Here is a 16,445-nt window from a genome sequence, read left to right as displayed (position 1 = left end):
ATAGTAAACTGGAGCAACGAGGTGTAATAAAGTTTATACTACTTTATTAAAGTGACGATTCTATAGTAGTAGAGGCTTAAGGAGTTATTTATATATTATGGAGGGATCCAAGACCAACATGTAATTAACAACTATCTCAAACTTTTAAGGCACTATAATACTTTAATTTTAAAACAATGCCAAAGTTAAGTGTGCTTAAGAAGGCGACATCTGAACAATGAAGCCGAGAGTTATTCCTCTAAGTCTGTATTAAGCTCCCACAAAGGTGGGCGGAGAGGTGGGTCTAATCTTCTTCAGTTCAATCAGGATTGTGTCCACACACGACAAGTAAACACAGCCCAGGGATGTTGAGACTTAGGTGTTCTTTCTGTGAAAAGAAAAAGGATAACTCCCTACTGGCATAACTTCATATTTAGTGGGAGAAATCACATGCAGTCGTTCTGCTGATGACGTGATGGTCTTGTTATTCAATGCATCTCAGAATTGATGGTTATGTGGATTTTTATTTGGAGGGAACACAGGCAAGAATCACAGGCCACTCACGCAAAAGTCATTCAATGAAACAAGAGCTTGATAGGGCTAAAGTTTTGATTAGTGCATTTCACCACCTCAACCTTCTCGCTACCTTTAAAAGAACCTGAAACAAATCAATCTACCGACAGCAACTTTTCATCCCTCCAGTAAAGTTTAAGATTTCCATGTGTGCACACTGCCAGACAACTGTCAGAAAAAAAAGAATAGGGAGTTCTGATCACCAGATTAAATAGCAGTTTTATCTCTATATTCAGAAAGTCTATTTATAATAAGGCAGGAATACAGACGAGGGGCAAAAGCAAGCAAGTTTTCTCAGATGTGCTGCTCATGTAAGAAAACAAAGGATGATGAATTTAATCACAGTGTCCAGGGAGACATGCTCCAGGGAGATATTTTAAAAATGACTTTTCATGTCCATGAATCTTAATTAAGCTCAAATATACAGCTTTACACAAGATGGTCTTTTATCCTATGCTATAAATTGGTTACAAGTTTGCTGTGTGATTATCATAATTACACAAACAACAGCCTAGCAAATCTCAACCACCTCTTTTACCAGAAAAAAAAAAAAATCTCTACCAAGAGCTTGAAACAGCCATCATCCCCTGCAAAAGTCCTAGTAGTGTGAAGTAGTGATAGACTAAATATCTGATAAAGAACATGATTGGCTGATAAACTACTTTAAAATCTATTGACAGACCTGCCAATGCACATGGAATAAAACATTTTCAATTTTCTTTTTTCAATTTTGAGTAAATAATAATTGTAATATAATTCTACATTTAAATTCAAATTGCATGTGAACCGTCAAATGCAGTGTCAATTATTTTGTTCATATTAATTAAACAATAAGGTACCTGAAAATGCATGATACTTAATTTGTATCTTTATTTTAAGTCTTGTAAGTAGTTTGAATAATTACTTGAAAAATATTAATGTTTTCTTAACTAAATAATAACAGAAATCCTTAACCCATTGTAATTTAATAAAAAAAAAAGTGAAATATTGTTAACAAATTAAAGGGCTGTGTTCAGTAGCATACTAGATTTAGCTATGGTCTTGTAATTTTACTGATATTGTTATTGATTCCTGAAATTTTAGTATCATGACAACCCTAGCATTGGCCAATCAAAAACCCACATTGGTTGACCACTAGAAGAGGGAGACTGATGTAGAATTAGACACAGGTGCAGGGACTCAATCAAAAGGGCTGCTCTCACCTTATTGAAGTCTTCAGAAGTGGCTCTCATCTCTTTCCAGGTTTTGTTGAGTAGCTGGATACAGATGCAGAAGAACTCCTCAAAAGAGCGGTCATGGGTGAAAAACATGGGGTGGAAGTCATGGCAGTTCTCGCTGGCTGTAAACAAACAATTGGGACAAAGTCAGCGTTTTGTTCATTGTCAAATGTTGCACCCCAATCCACCTGAGGAAAGTTGATTTATCAAGTAAAGCAGTCTCAAGAGAACTTCTGACTCTCCAACAGGGACTTTGAACATGAACTTTTAAGGAGGCTCACGTGTCTGCTTTCTTAGCCAGCTTCAGCCCTCACGTGGGCTTCTCATGCATTGATGCATCAGATATGGCTGGGAACGAATGGTGCTACATCACGACACATCTCTCTGAAAGAGCCTCTTGGCAGAGCAGACGATTATTTTCAAGCATTAGAAGCATGCGCTTGGCTCTCAGGACACCTACACATTTGAAGTGACTGTGAATAGTTGGATAAAAATGGAATTTTTATAGCTGCGTTTTCTTTCAATGCATTCGCCTGCCAACTAGTCAGTAGTCTTAATTCAGAAATTCAAAAAACCCTTTGAGATTGTCAAGAACCTCTTCCAATCCCCACAAAGAAAAAAAAAAGAAAAAATGACTGACATCATGCTGTACTAGTGTTGCATTAAACTCCAGATTTAGGTGGCCCTTCTCTGGATTTCATTACTTAGATTCTTGGTCTAGTCTGGGTTTTAATATTGTAGTTGAGCATCATTCGGACTAGTTTTTGCAGTGTGTTCTGCACCGATGGCACTCGTTGGTGAGAGAGATCACTCTTTTTTGTATATTCACATTTCTAGCTATTCTGATTTCCTTTTTTGAAAGATGCATATAGACTACTGCCAATTACTGTTATGGAGAGTTATTTCCTCTCATGTAGACGCAGAAGAATGTGCTATTTAGCTTGGGAGTAGTCTTTACAATGTGCAGGGAGCAGGGACGTGAGGTGACAACAGTTGGCTTTCGTCACCGCCTTTTCAGTCTCAGGTCTGGATCTTCTCAACAGAACAGCTAAATCCCAAGTTCCTCTCCAAAAGACTGCATAAAGACTCTTCTGTGAACACTTGACTTACAACTGTTAAGGCACTTACTCTTTAAAACTTTCTTGTAAAGAAACCCTCCTCATTCTTTTTCTGTTGTCTCATGGTATCACATACTTTTGTACTTTTCTGAGCAATTCTGAAACTTCTTATCCCTTATGTCTCAGTCACTTTGAATAAAAGCATTTGCTAAATTAATACAAATCTGGGTCTCATTTTACAGGCAATAAATGCAGCATTTCTCTTTTTCAGTTCATGAAAATGCTTTTTGGACAGACGGATCTCAAGGGGTCTAATCTCGGTCCGAGTCTCTGGGGTCTGATATTGGCCTGGGTCTTGGAGTTCTTGACTCCAACTAGTGCATCACACATTACGTAACAGCAACATGAAGATGGCATATAGATGGATGTGATGTTGGCTGATTACCCTCATAAGAACGATAAGAGAGAGACTTGCTCTTCATCTCGCCACTTCATAAATGATCCTCAAAGATTTCCCCCCGGGATATTACTAAAGCAGGATTATGGAATGAGAGCTCTGTGATGATCTATCGTGTGAGATTAGTGCTTCATAAAAAAAATCCTGAATCAAATCAGAATGGCTGCGTTGGAAATTAAAGTCTGGGTGAGCGCTATAAAAACTGAAGGTGCCATTATTGTGTTTATAAACAGAAGCAGTCAAGGTGAAAATGAAACTGAGGCTTTCACCCTGAGGCAGCACACACCTATGTCAGCTAAGCCACTTTAATACAAACACTACTCGAGTGGAATGGTGCTTTGAATGAGAGCCACTATTTGAGATTCTCATTTAGGGGAATTGAAGTTTCAGAGAACCTGCCAAAGCCCCAGCAGAGGGCCAGTAATTGCATTGGCTTGGTCAAAATTGAAACTTCACAGCATAATGAATGATGCCTGAAGGCGCAATGGGGTTTCATTGAGAGTGACGTCACCTGACCGGTCAATCTGAGGCTCAATCCACCAGACTGCCCAAGCCACAGAGCCTGGTCCTTTGGGATGGCTCCAACTGATTCATTGTAATAGTTTCTTTTTCCTTCAGAAGTCAGAGGAGTTCAAGGGTGTGTTGAAGGGGAGGGCAGCACTATCAGCACCCACCTGCTGAGGAATGAAATGTCAGAGTCACTTTGGCTCTCGCCTAAGCCCTGAGTTCACAGGTTTGGGCAGAATTAACAGTCTGATGCAACTCTAAAAGTCTAGCTGGCAGTCACACTGAATGGAGGAATCTTATTAATCCAGGATGTTCTCTCATATTGTAACTAAAGGATCCTCAAAGATCTTCCTGACCTTTAATCTTCAAAGCAGTGTGATTAACACAATCCTTTCCTATTTATCCAGAAGTCAAGAGACTTTCTGCAAATATACACCATTATACTCTAGGGGATCATTATTAGGGGTGAAAATATATATACAATATTTTGAATAATATCTATTATATTTTAATATTTTAACAACATTGAATTGAATTGAATTTCATTTCATTTTAATGCAGCTTCAATGTGATTAGTCACATGGCATTTGCAAATCAGCAAAAATGACAGAATTCAGTCACATACTTCCGAGGATCCTGCACCTGACGAACAACAGCCCTTAAGATGCATAGAAATGTTTGTGCAGCTATTATAGACCTTGTATACATTATGTCCACACTCAAAAGCATGATTACATCATATAACATCATTATATCATATTAGTCAGTTTTTCGTGACTGACATAACAGAGGAGGCAGAGATATTATGTGCATGGTGTGAGTATTAACATGGGCTTTATGTTCTCCGGCTAACAACCACAGCACAGCGCAAAGCTGCAGTGTAAATAGCTTACAATTCAACATGTCAAATTCAACTGTTTAGTTGGGTAAGCAGAGGGGCTGTCAGAAAAGTGTTAAAACACGTTTCATGACCTTAATCCGTCAGCAGAGTCACATCTGACCTCCTGTACTCCCTCCATGAGCCAGCTATGAATCAGCATCATACCAGCATTCAATGCAGAAGAAGTTATGATTCCTCTCATGGCTTTTCTCATAGAATCCTTCAACATTTGATGTCAGTGCATGCATGATAGTGGTGTGAATCGTCACTGGTCTCACAATTCAATTAGATGACAATTATCATGTCAACGATTCGATTCAATTCGATTCGAAATCACGATGCATTGCAAAATAATCACTGCATATGGCTACATTTTCGTCAATGAATACAAGCAGAACTCCCTTTTTATTTTGTGAACTCCTTTTGATTTTATCTGGTCCAAGAAAGTACTTCCTGAATGTAGTAAAAAAAATAAAAAAAACTAAGCCTGAACACAGCCGACGACAGGAGCATTTAGAAGAACTAATAAACACAAGCTGTCGGGTAGGGCACTTAAGTTACAATAACGCTCACACACACAGGCACTCGCACACAAGCACACACAGGCTACTCGCACGCACTCTGTAAATGTTAAAATAGTGGATGCATTTTTTTACTCACTTTTGTGTTTTGCCTCCCTTCGCCTTTTTTATGCTAGCGTGACAAGCGCGTATGTGACGAATGACGTCAGAGAAACGTCAGTAGGCTATAATGGATTATGGTCTATTACTGCATCGATGCAGAATCGTCCACGTCCGCATCGTAGAAACGATTCATTTCAACACCCCTGGTGCATGATAGGCCTTGCCAATTGGCTTTACAAAAGTAACTTTAGAATCAATATATTGTTACTTTTAATACCTATCATTTAATATAATCACATCAATCCCAACAGTACGTGCAGGCTTTTCAAGACTCAACACATGGAAGACTAACTGAAACAAACTCTTCATGATAATGATTCGACTTCTACATGTGTATTGGTTATAGAGAAGTGATGTAAAGGTGTGGCAATCTGCTGATCCCTCAAGGCAAAAGACGAGCCACAATATGCAGAAGTGAATTATCTACAGCAGGTCAACAAAAAGGACAAGACGTGTTCTGAACTCTGTATAAGACACTGCGGTGGAGGACACATGTAGCCAGTTCATACAAGTTGCATGAGGTAGACTGAACTCTGAGCCGTTTGATGATTGAACAATGGTTCATCTTTGAGAATCTGGAGGTCATCACTAAGAGCTTCCACAACTTGAGCTAGGAAGCCTTATCCTCTAGAGCAGTGGTTCCCAAACCTGTCCTGGAGGACCACCAACACTGCACGTTTTCTTTTTCTCCCTAGTCAAACACACCTGATGCAACTCATCAGCTCATTATCACATGGGTTAATGAGCTGATGAGTTGAATCAGGTGTGTTTGACTAGGGAGAAAAAGAAAACGTGCAGTGTTGGTGGTCCTCCAGGACAGGTTTGGGAACCACTGCTCTAGAGCGGTGTTTCCCAACCCTGCTCCTGGAGGCACACCAACAGTGCACATTTTGGATGTCTCCCTTATCTGACCCATATATTTCTGGTCTTGGAGTCTCTACTAATGAGCTGATGAGTTGATTCAGGTGTGATCAATTAGGAAGAGTTGGAAAATGTGTAGTGTTGGTGTGCCTCCAGGAACAGGGTTGGGAAACACTGCTCTAGAGTACAGGCTCTGCAGAGACTTGTCTGGGTGGTCTTTAATTAAGACATATGATCTTCCGACATACTGGGAATCTGCCCAGGAATTTCACCCATATGTCCATATCCTTGTGCATCTACACAGAGGTCATAGGATTATAGGACTGGCAGATGCCTTGGCCACCCCTCCACCTCTCCAAATCTGACATGATCATCTCACTTCTTGATGTTCTGCTACAGATAATTATGGAAGACAAGATGCATCTTAGGGGAAGAAAACAACAAACAAACTAAACAAGCGAGTACAAGGCTGAAAGCCCCAAGGATGATATTCAAACATCACACAATGAACAATGAGATGTCAAGATGAGATGACAGCTGCGAGAGGTCATCTTCGAGGCAAGAGCTGTGATGAACTGACGAATGTACAGTGATAGATGCCACCCTGGCTCTTCAATGCAGAGGGAACACTCTTCAAGACATGGAGAATGAAATAATCATTGCCATTAGGCAAAGTACACCCTGTGACATCTCCAGAGGGAAATTAAGTTAAAAAAAAATCTGGAAAGCTATACTAGGCCAAAAAGAAACTATCAAATGACTTCTGAAGACTTGAGATTTACTTTTTAACCCTGTAATGCCTGACATATGGAATAGTAGTCAGAATTTAAAAAAAAAAAAAAAAATTTATCATCTCTGATTTCTCAGGCTTTTATGGCTCATACAGCATAAGTTAAGAAAATATGGAGCTCGTACTCTAGGAGGAAAAACACCCTAATTTTTTAGGCCCAAACTGAGCAAAAATATACAATTTGGTGCTGTTGCTGATATGTATATGACCAAAAATTAAGATGAAATCAATTCTGACAGTTTGTAATGTATATTAATGAGATTTTTATAACAGTATAGCAGACTACTTGCATAAAATGCATATAAATATCAACTGTCTCTCTATATTTCCCAATAATGTTTTAGTAAGATGAAATTTAAAAGCATAGTTTAAAGATCAAAACTATATAGTTTTTATTGTGTGGGGGCAAAACATTTAATGCAATGCAATTCAATGTACAAATAAACATTCCTCAAAAGCCTGATATATCATAATTAGTAATCACATTTTAACATGAAGTATAACAAAGTTGCTTCAGTCCAGTAAGTGTTTATCTTGAACTATTACTAACAATATAAAAGCTATTCTTATGTTTACTTTATAAAAATCAGTAAAGATTGCACACGAAAAAAAACAGTTAAAAAAAAAAAAAAAAAAAAAAAAGACATGCTAAAAAGTATTAACTATCAATCAAAATTACATTCTTCAAAATTGCTCTTTTTGTGTACAACAAGGTCAGTCATACAGTTTTGGAACAATATGAGGGTCAGTGAATGATGACAGAATTTCTATTTTTAAATGTATCACTTTAAATCATCGTTAAGCAAATTTTGGCTTTAAGCAGGAGAATTGAGGCAGGAGAATTGAGGGAGATCAAGGAGCAGTTTTACTTGGGGCAGGTTTGCCAACATGATGCAAACAACTGACGATGCATGGCAGATGAGACCGCCGCCAATCTGTTCACTTGTCTCATACTCAAACATCTATCCACAAACTTTCATAAACACTTCAATCCACAAACTATAATACACGTCAACAAATTATAATACACACATGTCAATCCACTATCATAAATGCTCGTCAATCCACAAACTATGATACATACACACGTACACTAATACACAGACTATTGATTTCCTTTGAGTGTGATGAAATGGATGCTCATGTCATGTTTATCTACATACGCCACAGGATCTATTTTGCTATGTAATATAAGCACAGCAGATGTTCTCCTGGACCTGCACCTCTGTGTTTGAATGTGGGTTAGATGCTGACAGCAGCTGCATCTGTTCACTCATCTTTTTTGCATGAGAAAACTTGACCACACCAATGGCACAGTTTTATTTATTTTTTTTTTTTATCCATTATTATCCATTCATTCCATCCTGAAAAGACCTCCCAGCAGTCTGACATTACAGTGTTCAGAAATCAACCATCCAACTGTTGTCTCCAAGATTGGAAAAATTTATGCTTAACTTCTACAGGGAATCTACAGCAATAATGCAGGGGGTTCACCTATTATTGCTGGATTTAAATCAAAATTAGTTAAATACAAATAGTTCAGCCAAACAAGTATGACTTTATAGATATTTTGAAAAATGTGATTTTTAAAAGGCATTTCAAAAATTGTGCATGTGAGAGTGTGATATGTGGTTCAGATAATCCCTACATTTTGTCAAGGTCAAAGATTTCTGGAATTACTATCCTTGTGGAACAAAATGTAGGGAATACCTGAACCACATATCACACTCATGTTTTGGTCCCAATGAAGAAAACTGCTTATAAATCATACTAAATTATGTTTTTTGAATATGTAAAAATGCAGGAAATTTTCTGTGAGGGTTGAGTTTATGGGTAGGGTTAGGGTATAAAATATAAAGTTTGTCCAGCATAAAAATCATTGTGTCATTTTTTGTCGATTCAATGAAAGGCAGTGGGGTTCAATGTTGTTTTGGACCCCGACTTTTTTTCAAATAATCTTCTTTTGTGTTCCACCAAATAATAAATATAATGCAGGTTTAAAACCACATGAAAGTGATAAAAAGAATGAAAGAACAACATTTTTGGATTAACTATGCTTTTGAGTTAACTTTATAATAATATTCATTTTAAAGGCAGGGTAGGTAGGATTTTTCTAAAAAAAAAAAACATTCCAAATTTGTTTAAACTGTCTTTATATACCAATACATAATTAAAATGTAAGTACTCTGAAAAAGAAAGTATAAAAATCAAGTGTCTGTAGACCTCTCACGACTGTTGTAAACACAGCTCATTATTTCCATTCACTCCACCCCCTCCCTTCTGAGCTCCTTCCAAAGCCACGCCCCCAAAACACATGAACGCGCGACGCCAAACGCTCAGGCTAAGCTGGAAGACGCATTTATTTACCTGAGACGAGCGGAGAGGAAGGAGCGCAGTGCATGCAGTGACATCATGTCAGAATCACATTTAATAAAATACCTAACTTTATCACTATAAATATAAACACATATGATGGCTTTTAGTACTCACTATCAAGCTAGCATATCGATACTGGTAAAGTTTAAAATATATTTTGTTTGATTCGGTAACGAGCTATATTTAGGCTATAGGTAACGAGCTATATTTATAAGGCAAAGCTAGGTTGCATTGATACACGTTTTTCCATTACCATCAGTTACACTGTGATGAAGGTGAATTTCGTGTAAGAGTCATAACATATACGGTGTTTTGCATGTAAGAGTTTCCATGATGAAAACATTGTTGACTCTGATGAGGACTAACGTTACACTCCGGTGACAAGTACCGCATCGTCGGTTCGAGGACAGGTCCACTCCGGGGTCGAGGGCGAAGCAGAGGAGGTCGTTCAAGAGTGCGGGCAGGGTCCGAGGAAGTAGTTTAGCAAAGTAGGCAAGTTTAGCATTGGTACTTTTTGCTGCATTTTCTCAGCCATTGTGCCGCAAACTCCTGCTTACTCAGTGTAGTGAGCTGAATATTTCCGGGAACGGTGACATGTGATGAGTGCACGCAGGTCAGCGCACGCAGTGGGGCGTGGGCACGAGACATGAAGGCATCTGATTGGTTCTTTACACTCGGACCGAGTGGCAGTGATTGGTCAGAGTTTTTACTGTCCTGCAGCTGCTACAGAGGTCTGATTGTTTTCATTCCTTTTTCTGAACTATTGACTACTCTCAGGATGGAAGGACCATTTCACCCAGTATAAAAAAAAGTGTTTCTGAACAGGATTACCTACCCTAGCTTTAAAAGCTAAATAAATGTTTTTCATTGTCCCTTCCACATTGCAGAGCCATTAGAATATCAATGATGTGCATCTGAACTTAAATGAATACATTGTAATGTAAACATCAAAACAAAGTATGTACAAATGCACTGATATGGTACCATACACATTATTATAGGGCAGGCTTACAAAGCAACACCCAATACAACGGGTTCTCTGCACCAGCTCTCCATTCACAAAGTGGTCTTCGGCCTCAAAAAGATTCAAGAACCCTGTTTTCAACTATTCTTGACTTCAACTAGATAAAATATTGCATGCAAATGGTTCTTTTGAACCTCTTTGAGCTGCTAATGGGACCTTATAATATGAATCAGCCGCAGGGATCACTTCAAAGGCAGTGTAAATTTCTATTTAACTCAACTTAGCTCTCTAGCGTCCATCGTTCACTCCATGTAATTGCCCACACCGCGTGTATTTTTGTCAGCATTTGTGCGTTGTGCCATGAGCGGTCTTATTACCGAGTGCAGCTGAAGTTAAACTGAAGTACTCCAATAGTACGGCCTGTCAAAACCGACATCCATATCCACTAACTTCTGTACAGGGGAGGAAAAAGAGCCTCAGTGAGTACTGAAGCAGAAGATGTTCCTAGGAGAACATTTCCCACTAAACAAATACACTTCAGTGGTTAACAAGACATGCGGGAGCACCATGTCAATACGCAGAAAGGAGCACTTTTTTTACCCATTGTATTTTCCGCTGCATTTTGGTAGCAACTAGAGCTGAACAGAAGAGCGGTCTGGTTTCATCCACAGACTTAAAGTTGATCCCTCAGGCATTACACAGGCTTGCCCAGGCATGGCACCATGTGCCCATCTTAAAAGTGTGCCATATCTCAGTAGGGGGCTCATGATTGAGCAGCAGGGATGTCAAGAACATCATCTTGGAGGTGTGAGATAATACGGACATTTACAGACAAGCCTATTCCTGATGCTGTTAACCCACTCTTTATCTGCAGGGCGCTGAGGATCACTGATGCTTGTGGCTGTATTAATAAAATCAAACGCAGGGGATCTGACTGTGACATGCTCATTGTGATTGTTTTCTTTTATGATTTGTAAAACTAAGTTGAATTTGCAATTCATCCCTGATGGCACACGTGTGGTCCAGACATATTTGATGTGCGCAATAAATAGAATAAAATAATTATGAATTATCTTAGAAAGCAGAATGAAACTGTAATAATGTTTAAGTTTTTTTTTTAATAATTATTATTAAAAGTTACCCAATTTCTTTCTGATATTTATTGATTTATACAAAGTCTGATATCCAGTACATCTCGGTTCAAGATTATAAAGGTATTTTTAAGAAATAAATACTTTTCTTCAGCAAATATGCATTAAATTGGTCAAAATTAATTGTTACAGAAGATTTTTATTTTAAATGAACGCTTTTCTTTTGAACTTTCTATTCATCAAAAAATACTGAGGGGAAAAATGTATCATGGTTTCCACAAAAATAGCACAACTGTTTTGAAAATTGATAATAATAAAAATATTTCTTCAGCGCCAAATCAGCATATTAGAATGATTAAGTAATGGCTGCTGAAAATTCAGCTTTTTAAAAAATATATTAAACTAGAAAACAGTAATTTTAAATTACAATACTATTTCGCAATAATACTGTTTTTTTGTTGTATTTTTGTATTTTCAATCAAATAAATGTAGCCTCAGTGAACACATAAAACAAATCGTACGGAGCCCAAACTTTTTATTCGAAGAGTAGTGTATATAGATTATAAAATAATCTAAGAATCATTATTATTATTAATCCTCATACTTTGGATTAGGAGCTTGATCCATTGTTTTACATTTCAAACTCAACTCACGTTGACTTTAGATAAATGTCAAATTGAATTTTTAGGGCATTTGCTCAACATCAATATCTCTAAAAACACCCCGGTGAGATGTTAAAACAGCATTCACCAGACATTTTTGCTATATTTATGGTTTACTGTAATTGTAAAATTGATTTTTGTAAGATCTTTATTGACAAAGATGATGAATGTGCTGGTTTGCATATATTTACTATATAGTTTTCAATATAGTTCCTATAGTTCAACTCTATAATAGGCCAAATTATTCACAGTTCTGAGCCATCATTAGTATGTTAGTTCAGTCATAAGATGGAAACTCTCTTCCCCCAGTAAAAGTACAATAACACCATAAATCCATAAGCAAGGACATTTCTGCCAGTAGCCATTTTGATTCTCCTCATAAATATTAGATACGCCTTTTTAAAGGCTGAAATTGGAAGCCATTGCATGGCGTCTGACCACCGCAGATTCCATTAAAGCTTTTGCAGGAAAAACATGGACAGCTATAAAACTTTCAACACTTCTCTGAGAGGAGGTGAAGCAGGGACACCTGGATTCCTGATAAATAATTCATGACTGCTGAAGGAAGTGCTGGTCGAACAGAAACTCTTATACCACAGCTAGATAAAACATATTTAAATGTGATGTGGGAAATGCCATTTAAAAAATCTATCATGGGTAGGGTCAAATTGACAGGGTATTGAGAGATGGTTCAGGAAGAATTGTTTGCCCACAACAGTGTACTGTTCAGCATAATTGAAAGGATATGATAGCCTAAAAGCTAAAACAAGTGTCGGGAAACTCTCATTAACATAAAATGAGCAATCATCTGCAACACCAATGGGGTCTCCAAAGCTTTCAAAGGTGTGACATGGCTTTTTCTGGATTGATGAGTGCACAAACTGGCCCATCACTGTTGAAGATATGACATCAAAGTGAGTCATATGCATCAAAATAAGTATCTGCTATTTGTATAAAACTTCAAATGAGAAGAGTATAGTGAGTAGTATGGCATTGTGGTTAAAGATATGCGCCCCTTTAACATTCACAAAAATCAAAACAAGCAATTCTACATCTTTCACTGCCACGTCAACTCATACAAAGCATCTACCCTGAGTCTGTAAGTGCATCATAAATTACTTTGAACAAAAGTATCTGCCAAATGGAAACTTACTTAAAGTGTATGTGAAAGTGTTCTTCTCCTAGTTAAAACAGCAGTGTCCTCCCACAGCCCTTGCTTTAAAAGACACGCATTACTTTTTAAATGAGGAGTTACATTAAGCTTTCTCAGCAAGTTCAGTTAATTAAGTTTCCGATGACAGGATGGTGGAGCAATCTCCACTGAGAATATACTTACCGTTCAATAACGCCCAAAAGCTCTCAGTGAGGTTGTGCTCTTTTCTGCTAATTTGAATCAGAATACCAAATGGAGTTTTTAAACAATAAAATGCTTTGCTGGCTGCTCATTACCCTCTCAATATTGTGCTTAATAAATGTGATGGATCACTCCAACTGTGCCACATTAAATGGTGCGTGACTGAATATAGCAACGGATTTACAATTCTTTGTGATTTCTCAACCACTCCAGAGAAGGATGAAAAGGAGACTCTTTGTCTTATACCGGCCCTGAGGTACAATTTACGGATGTGGGGGCAGAAACTCAATATGACTAATAAAATATCACTAGAAAATAAATGTATTTATAGTGAGTGGATTTATGGTTTTATTTTCCATTAGAGTCCCAAATTGTCTTCTCTTACGCTTCTTCTTGCGCTTGAATGGTTTAAAACCACACCAAAATGCGCACACATGAATCGATAAGCAGAATGCTCACCTCCATATATTCTCTCTCTCTCTCTCTCTCTCTCTCTCTCTCATGTGCAACAGAGTGTCCTGCTTTGAGTTTGAGTCATACTAGACTCAATCCTCATGCATTAGCTCAGGTCAGACATCGTCGGTTATTGCAGCCTCAACTTGAGACATAAAAGCAAGTCTTAAAAGCTCAGACACTGGAAGAGGGCAAACATTAGGCTCTTTACTTCATTAATTTATGAGCTCCTCTACAATTATAAAGTCTAATGTTGCCTTTTATCTTCACTGCTTGTAAATGTTCAGTCTCAACGTGTGGAATAAAGACAAAGACAAAACAATGACAAAAATGATTCTTTCAATAAAGAAACTCAAAGACATCTGGCATATGTCAATGGTAAATAAGAAGACACTTACGAAGTTCTCCGACTTTGAGAATCTCACACAGCATCTTCGTCAGTTCAATGCTACTGCGACCAAATGGACACTCGTGTTTATCCTCACGACTGCTGTTTTCCAGTACAATCTGTAACATACACAAAGAATTAAAGGGTTTTTGAAAGAATTAAATTTTTGTTAAAGCAAAATGCTTTGTAGAAAAAACTACTGAGCTGCATAAATTACTTTTCATTTTTGTGTGCAACCTGGTTACCAATGATTTCCCCAATTTCAAAAAATATGTTATATTTATTAAAATTGTGACACCCATGAAAAAAAACGTGTGCATTTTTTTTTATGTAGCCACTCGCCTTTATACAACAAGTTAACTCTTTCTCCGCCATTGACGGAATTTTCCGTTATTTATGACACAATGCTTCCCCACCATTGATAGAATTTTCTGGCAATCCATAGCAGCGTCTGAAATTGCATACCGTCTTGAGTAGGTACTACACTTGAATATGAACTTACTTTGAGACAGTTAAAAAAGTACTTTCTATATACTATAAATATGGGTATTATTAATGAAATTCAGGCGTCAGTTGTGTCGCTTGCTTCACTGCCATTCACAAATCCTCTCCTGTGGCCTCATGGGATAGTAAAGTGTCCATCAGCTGTGCACTTCAGGATCACGCTGAAAATAGTAAGTCAACTGGGTACTTTTCAGCTACTGTTTTTTGGGGGTGTTGATGGACTTATGGACTCGATCTACTCAGCCTATGTTTTGATCATCTTTCTGAACCCGATCTGGACGTAGTCTTTGACAAAAATGCGATTTTCTCAGCTTTTTGTACAAAATGTTGCTTTTTTTCTCTCAATAAAAATTACCCACATTCAATTGTTGATTAAAAAGAAGAATGCATGTATTTTTTTCTAAAGCAAATGTTCTTTTCTTTCTTTTAATATATTGCATGATCAGATATTCATTCCACTAAATATTCTGGGGGCAATGAAAGTTTAGTGAAAATTTTCTAAAATGCTGGCGCTGGCTGGCAACTTTAAGAAACGCTGGCGGGGAAAGAGTTAATATAAGAAAAATGATCAAACTAATATTTCATTTATGGCAAATTCACATTTATCCATTAATCCATCCACAACTACAAACCAACATTTGGTCAGAAAGATGTAATAGGTTAGAGTAGGCTAATAGTTTAGGCTAAATTTACAACCCCAGACACAATCTTGTTACTCATTCTGACAGTTATTTTTATTTTATTTTATTTCATTTTATTTATACATTTTGACTATTTAAATGGATAATTCACCCCCAGTCTTAATTTTTCTTTATGTTGTTTTGGACCACACTGACAAAGTACGAACAAAACAATTCTTGAAAACAACTTGTTTTGTTTGACAGAAGCAAGAAAGTCAAACAGGTTCAGAACGACATGAGAGTGAGTACATGATTTTAATTTTTGGGTGAACTCTCTCTTTAATTTGGATGTTTATTTACCGTTTATTGCTAGAAATAACAAAAATAACACCAAGCAAGTTTTTAAGCTGTATTTCAGTGTGGGAGGAATTGTTGTCAGTCCCAGATGAGGGGGGCCCACAAAAATGGTCTTTATACTGCTAAGTGTTTGGGCACTGGGGTGTATACGGAGTTCTGAGTGTATTTTAGGGTTTTTCAGGGTATCGCAAGCGATGAGCTGCAGAATCACAGCACGCTGTTGCAGAGGGCAGTGAAGTGGAATAGTACAGTTAAAGAGTAATGTGAGGAGACAAGGAATGTCCTCATTCAATCCCAATTCACTTTCCTTACTGAGTCTATGAGTATGAATAAAGGGGTGGATGATGGATTTTAGGGGAGACAGGGCTCGAAAGTGCAAGTGCAATCAGTTGCGACCAAAAATATGGGTGCAAACTGTAAAATGCATTTAAGAGCACATGTGCGAATAAAAAAAAAAAATTCTAGAAGGTCCTTAAAAAAACAAATTTATGATATTTAAGGTCATAAAAAGTCTTAAATGTCTTAATTGGTATAACAAAAATATTAATAATCATTTTAATAGGTCTTAAATTTAATTTGTAAAATCTTAATGTAAATGCATGACTCAGGTCAGCATTGGTGAGGTAACACTTTGCTTCAGAGGTGATAATTGAGCACAAGTCAGTTTATAA

General features: G+C 37.4%; 1 protein-coding gene across 8 annotated transcripts in view; it reads right to left on the bottom strand.

Annotated features, from left to right (window-relative positions):
- Window positions 1-16,445, bottom strand: part of elmo1 (engulfment and cell motility 1 (ced-12 homolog, C. elegans)) — an 89,967-nt gene that overhangs the window by 17,057 nt on the left and 56,465 nt on the right. For all 8 annotated transcript variants that reach the window (XM_079880146.1, XM_079880142.1, XM_079880144.1 and 5 more), the window contains 2 exons: window positions 14,304-14,412; window positions 1,755-1,891 (listed from right to left, as the gene is read on the bottom strand). In XM_079880146.1, coding sequence (XP_079736272.1) covers window positions 1,755-1,891; window positions 14,304-14,412 — 246 coding nt within the window. The remainder of the gene's footprint in view (window positions 1-1,754; window positions 1,892-14,303; window positions 14,413-16,445) is intronic.

Source organism: Squalius cephalus (assembly GCF_949319135.1).
Source record: "Squalius cephalus genome assembly, chromosome: 8".
NCBI classification, from domain to species: domain Eukaryota; kingdom Metazoa; phylum Chordata; class Actinopteri; order Cypriniformes; family Leuciscidae; genus Squalius; species Squalius cephalus.
Note: the sequence above shows the minus strand (reverse complement) of the source record. Positions and strands in the feature narration are given on the sequence as shown.